Source organism: Primulina eburnea, chromosome 2 (assembly GCF_022965805.1).
Source record: "Primulina eburnea isolate SZY01 chromosome 2, ASM2296580v1, whole genome shotgun sequence".
In the NCBI taxonomy this organism is placed as follows: Eukaryota; Viridiplantae; Streptophyta; class Magnoliopsida; order Lamiales; family Gesneriaceae; genus Primulina; species Primulina eburnea.
The window spans coordinates 9,665,924-9,672,285 of NC_133102.1; the positions used below are offsets into that span (position 1 = coordinate 9,665,924).

General features: G+C 34.5%; 1 protein-coding gene across 1 annotated transcript; it reads right to left on the reverse strand.

Annotated features, from left to right (window-relative positions):
* Positions 1 to 618: 618 nt before the first annotated feature.
* LOC140824576 (uncharacterized) lies at positions 619 to 1,945 on the reverse strand. The gene is made up of 2 exons (XM_073186148.1): positions 1,537 to 1,945; positions 619 to 1,324 (listed from the first exon to the last, which is right to left on the reverse strand). Exons 1-2 carry the CDS (start codon positions 1,897 to 1,899, stop codon positions 1,112 to 1,114), a joined length of 576 nt encoding a protein of 191 aa, XP_073042249.1. The 5' UTR covers positions 1,900 to 1,945; the 3' UTR covers positions 619 to 1,111.
* Between the last annotated feature and the right edge of the window lie 4,417 nt (positions 1,946 to 6,362).

A 6,362-nucleotide genomic window follows, 5' to 3' on the forward strand; every position in this document is an offset into this window, starting at 1 on the left:
GGAATATAATAAAATCCTATGCATATTTTTAACACACAATTTAACTTATTATAATTTCGTACTTTAAAATAATTATTGCTAATTCTTGTCAAAAATTGAGCAATTAAAATCCAAGTTGACTCAATTCATTCCTCAAAGTATTGGTTTCATGAAGTCATTCGATTTTATTGATCCATCTTTCCATAGGCATTCCTAAAAGCATCTACGAATTGAGCTTTCCCGGAAATTTTGAACTTGTTATGCAACTACTTTTCCACTCAATAAATCTTGCCTGAGGAAGATGAAATCAATCATCGAGATTCAAAATACAAATCTAAAAATGCACAAATAGAACCAAATGATAAGACCTACAAACCACGAATCCAAGGAACAAGCAAATCAAAAAATACAAAGCTAAAAATGCACAAATAAAACCAAACATATATTTATAAATAAATATGAAAACAATAAATATATATATGTATGTATATATTGTTAAATGAAGACACAAGAAAACAATGAATTACAAACAAAATACTAACATTTAAGAGTGGCACAAAAATACAATATTGTGTATTTCCAAAACTACATGGTTTGTTCAACATAATACATTCAGAATCACAATATTGTGTAGTTTCAAAACATTTCTGCCTGCAAACTTTACCAAAATACCATGTCATACTAAGCTGTGACAAACTCTGAGAATATCATTGCATGGTGGAAGAGTAGTTAGCGAAAGGCTGTCATGAGCAATTACAATTCAGATAGTGTTGAGAAGCCAACGCACCAAAGAAATTCTGGCTTCATCTGGAAGACTGAAGAATAGCTCTAAGTAGTTTGGTCTGTCAACTATCATTGCTGCAGCTACAACTCTTTCGTTCATTGCGAGTTCGGGAATCCTCCCCAAGGCATCAAACACTTCCTTATTTCCATTTGACTTCCCGTCATCTCGGCCACCTTGCTGTCCTAACTCTGATAGTTTGCCAACCAATTTCTCTGTGAAATTATTAATGGCATCAACAAACTGATCTTCTCTTTGTGATTGGCGCTTGCGTTTCTTGCTGCTAACCTTTTTGCTACCAAAATCATTGACCGATGGATGGTTCGTTGCAGAAATAGATTCTGCAGCTTCTTAAATCCCATGTAACATATTTTCCATGATAGTATCCATTTTAGGTGGGTCAATTTGCAGTGGTGGGTTGGTACTCATGTTCAAAACAGCTTGTACAGCAGCTGTAAACCCCACGGATCGCTCTCCGGTGGCACGATCATTACCAAAAATCTCACACCATTCATTAAAATACGGCCATGACTTGTATCGCATCGTACAGGAATTGTTATCACTCTGTATCAAAAAAAACACAAAATGTTACTGATCAAATAACTACGTTTCATATATGAAATAACGAGGCATTAAATATCATATGTAAACTTAAATAAACTTGTATTCTTCAATTTCATAATGTGAGAAACAATTTGCATATAAGAGTTTGTAAGACTAGTGTTATTTGATTGGAAATAAACACATATTATTCACATTTACATATATACAATAACCTTGACAAAGACGTCCCATGCTTCGTCAGTCGCATCAATCGTTTTTTCTGTTTCATTCCACCCAACTCCACTTCGGCTAAGCATAGTCACTAGAGTACCATAAGTCTTTTTCCACACATGGATTTTAGAATTTATGTGGTGGTTGCTTCGTAAATCAGTGTTGGGAAACACTTTTCTCATAGCTTCCTCAAGAAAAACCAAGTGCCCAGCCCGAAAACCATTTTCACTTTTAAATCCTCCTTTCATTCCATCTTTCAAAGATTGAATAAGGACTTCCTCTTCACTGCTATTCCACACACTCCTACTTTTGTCTGATTTCTTCACTTTTCCAGGTCTAATGTTGCTAGATGCTCCAAACTCCATGACTCTGCACAATATTAGTCAATGCCCTGAAATGAGAACAGAAATGTTGGTCATATTTTTTTTGAAAAAAATTATACTAACTTATGCATTATGATATTCAGTATAACAAAAATACATAAAAAATTGAATAATGTAAAATAAAATCACATTATGTCTTGTACAACAAAAAGCAAACCACAAAGTATCTCACAACCATTCGTCAAATTCTTCACAGAAGAAAACAAACAACATGTTCATAATTATGACATTCGTTAATTGTGATACAATGATATGGCCAAGTTATCTCTCCACATATTCCAAGCTACTGAAGACTCCATATTTTCAGTGAACTCATCTTCTATTTCTTCATTAAAAGCTCCCGATGCATCTTCCAATTCTTCGAATGGATCATCGGGCATTTCAGATCGAATAAAATTATGTAGGAGCATGTAGGCCAAGATCATATGGTTTTGAACTTGAAGAGGGTAAAACGTGGGACTCCGAAGAACAGCCCATAGTTTTTTCATTAAATCAAAAGCCCTCTCAATAACATTGCGTGCGCGACAATGCTTGGAGTTGAAATATTCCTTATAATTTTGTGGTCCACTATTAGAATTCACCCAATCATTAATATGATAAAGGGTTCTTCTATACGGAGTTAAGAATCCTTCTACGTTTCCGTATCCATTGTCACATAGATAGTAGCAACCTGTCATCATTGTAAACAATGAGATTGGGATCACTATTATTCAAAATAAAATAATTAAATTTGAAGTTATTGACATATTACAATTTTTAAATTTTTATTTGTATCAAATATTATTGATGTATTGATGGTACAAGCAACGATCAAATTTTGAATATTACCTCTCGGAATCTTCAACCCATCTTGTTGATTCATAGAATCTCGGAGAACCCTCGCATCTACTGTTGAACCTTCCCATCCAGTTAATGCAAACACAAGCTTCATATCACGATCACAAACACCCAAAACATTAACTGCTATCGTCCCTTTCCTTGTTATATATTTTGGTTTATCCATGATTGGTACATGAACATTGATATATGTACCATCCAGGGCGCCTAAACAACCCTACTAACAATGCTAATAAAATTCACTCCAATGTATATCGATATAAAACATATATAAAATGTCTTTGAATAATAGCATACATACCTTGAACCATTTCCATGGTTCGTGCGAGCAAGTCTCATCCACAGGAACTGGCTTCGCAAGAAGTATTGTGTGTAGCATAAGAATTGCTATAAGTACTTAATGGAAGTGAGTGCTTACAGTGTGGCCACTTCGTAAATAGTCGTGTCCAAGTGTCCAATTATCCTATTCTTTTTATGATGCTCTAATATTGACAAGAACATTGCAACCTTCTCCTCGACTCTGACATATCGAGAATCTAAAACCCCACTGACATGCCTTACCAAGTAACATAGCCTTCCAAATGCGTTTCAACACATCCTTAAGTTGACAACACACTGCACATCACTGGCTTCAATAATCCTAGCAAGTGGTTTACTTGAGTACATATTCTTTCTGCCACATTGTATGAAATATCTGTTTGGACACGCCTACTCTTACGTGGTGCTATTCGCTTCTGGTAATACCGTGTTACAAGACTCAAGAACACAAATGAGAACATCACCGTTTGATATAAAACTAAAGCATCTTGGATATAATAATCTTCTCCATCATGGCAGAAGCAGCATAAATGTTTATGCCATATGATTAGTAAATGGAATACAAATTCAATGAACTTGGGTACAACGCATAAACAACTTAGGCCATTTATTTCCTTTATTGTAAAAACTTGTAATAATCCCTTTACACTTTGTTTCTGGAAAATTTTATATCAATTCGCATTGGTATACATGTATATTGTTGTTTGCGACTATATGATTTGAACATAATGTAAAAGCACTTAATCTTTAACCATTCAACCAACAAAATTTATCCACTTACTTAAATTAATTTAAACTTAGTGCGATAACAAACTATATTCTGAACATGAGAAGGATTTGTAATAAATGGGCGAAGTAGAGGACAGTACCGTGTGTATTTACGTCTTATTCACCATCACTTCTTTGTTAATGCTACCCCTTATAAAAAATTATTGCTACAAGAGCAAATTAGTATTCAATAGTAGGAGATAAAACCAGAAGGTGGAAACAATCTTGAAACAAACAACATGCCATTAAAATATACAATATTCTAAAATAAATTATGATATACAATGTCGATAACTGAACTTTGAAACAAAAAAAACATGTAAATCAAAGCACAGAAAAACAGTTCTTTGGTTTGCCCAACACGGTGTATCGACACATCAGAGAAAAAACAAATAAAAATTTTAAGCATTTATTCGAAAAAGAGGTTTTTGACAACAAATGTTTCGAAAAAAATATGGACAAAATAATTATTCCTCATCTTCAGAAAATTAATTGTTGGTCGATGTTCATAACAACATACTTCAAAACAAATAATGGTTAAAATTCTTGAACAAACTAAGCATTGTCATGAAGATCGACAGACTTACCTTTGTCGATGTTTGCTACACCTTCTTCAATTTATTTTTCTAAATGTCGTCGTACAGTGGTCGTGGGAGGAAGAGGGCAAAATACCACCTTTTTTCCTTGCAAAAAAAGTATTGCCGCTTCTCACTCTTCTTTATTGAGAAAAGGGTATTTGTGTAAAAATATTTTCTCTCATCTTTAATATTCTACTAGATATTTATCAGTTGGGTGGGTAGGGATCTCTTCTCCTCCCAAATTGTCTATTTATTTATCACAGGCCCAAAGATAAAATTGGGTCGGTCAATCAGTGAGAAGAACAAATGACAAATAATTATTATGAGACAATCAACTCTTTATCTGCCAAACCAAACGAAGCCTTAGTACGGTATATCACCCTCAAACCAATGGACAAACTGAGAGGACCATACAAACTTTTAAGGACATGATGAGATCATGTGCTCTAGAATCCAGTGATAACTGGGTTCGCATACAATAATAGTTATCACGGCAGTTTTGGAATGGCACTGTAAAAATCTCTGTATGGACGAAAGTGTCGATCACCACTACATTAGGATGAAGTATGAGAAAAGGCCATCGTTGGACTCGAGCTGATCCAAGAAACAGTGGATAAAGTTGCTATGATCAATGAGAGACTAAAAATTGCACAAGATCGACAGAAAAGCTGGGCTAACCTAAAAGAAGACCCGTGGAATTTGAAGTGGACGAAAAAACATATCTGAAAGTGTCACCCATGAAAGGTGTAATCCGATTCAATAATCCTGGACAATTGAATCTCAGATATGTTGGACCTTTTGAAATTCTAGAGAAAGTGGGACCACTTTCTTTCAAATTAGCACTTCCACTCGATATGTCATGAATCCACAATGATTTCCAAGTTTCACAACTAAAAAAATATATTTCCGATCCACGTCATATTCTTGAGGCTGACTACTTCTGGTTGAGAGCAATCTAAATGAAGAACTGAAGTACGATTTCCAATTCGAATAGTAGATACCAAAGATCAAGTACTAAGATGTCGAACCATTCCTTATGTCAAAGTACAATGGTCTAATCATAACGAAAGGGAATCTACTTGGGAACTTGAAGAAAGAATGCGCAGACATCACCCCTACCTTTTCAAAGACCAATCTAATTCAAGTTTTCATGACGAAACTTTAAACAAGGAGGGAAGAATGTGAAGACCCAAAATTACCCACACAAAGCCATGAAATGCATATTCAACCAAGCCTTTAAATCCCATTCAAGCCATGAATTAAATCTCATTCAAGCCATGAATTCAAAGTTAAATTTGAACAGCCTATAACCAACCTATAACAGCACTTTTAATGGTGTTTAAGGCCATTAAGGAGGCCACAAACATGGCTGGAAAGTGTGTGTAATCCCCTTTTTTTTAACCTATAAATACCCCCCAAGAGTCGAAGGAAACCACACCTAATTTCACACCTAAACAAGGCACAAAGTTAGCCAATTTTTCGAAATCCCTAGCTGCTATTTTTGAGTCTCGGTTTACCTCCATCTTACCCACATTCTGTCCCAAATTTCGAGCTAAAGTTGCTGCTCAAGTGCTGCCACTATTCGAAGTTCTAGCAACTTGCTTTGGGCTTGCAACAACCAAGTATTGTACAAGTTCGAGCAGAACTCCTCCCACAAGTTCCTCATGTTTTAATCCAAAGAATAGAAAAGTAAGTGGGTTTTTGCTATACTCTTACGTACGCTTACATTTCATAAGTGTAATACGTAATACATATATATATATATATATATATATATATATATATATATATATATGACATACTTGTTCTCCATAAATATGTCCACATTTGATTAAAAATATGTTATGTATGTTTCTTGAAATTCGATTGTCATGACATATTCATTCTTATTTGTTATTAACATTCTTGAACAATTTGTTGTTGGATATTAGTTATAATATTTGA

What these genes read in the sequence shown, in the direction of transcription:
- LOC140824576 (XM_073186148.1), bottom strand. Translation starts at nt 1,899, where the DNA reads ATGGAGTTTGGAGCATCTAGCAACATTAGACCTGGAAAAGTGAAGAAA. An exon ending in CATGGGACGTCTTTGTCAAG is followed by an intron (nt 1,325 to 1,536) that starts GTTATTGTATAT and finishes TTTTTGATACAG; the next exon opens with AGTGATAACAATTCCTGTAC.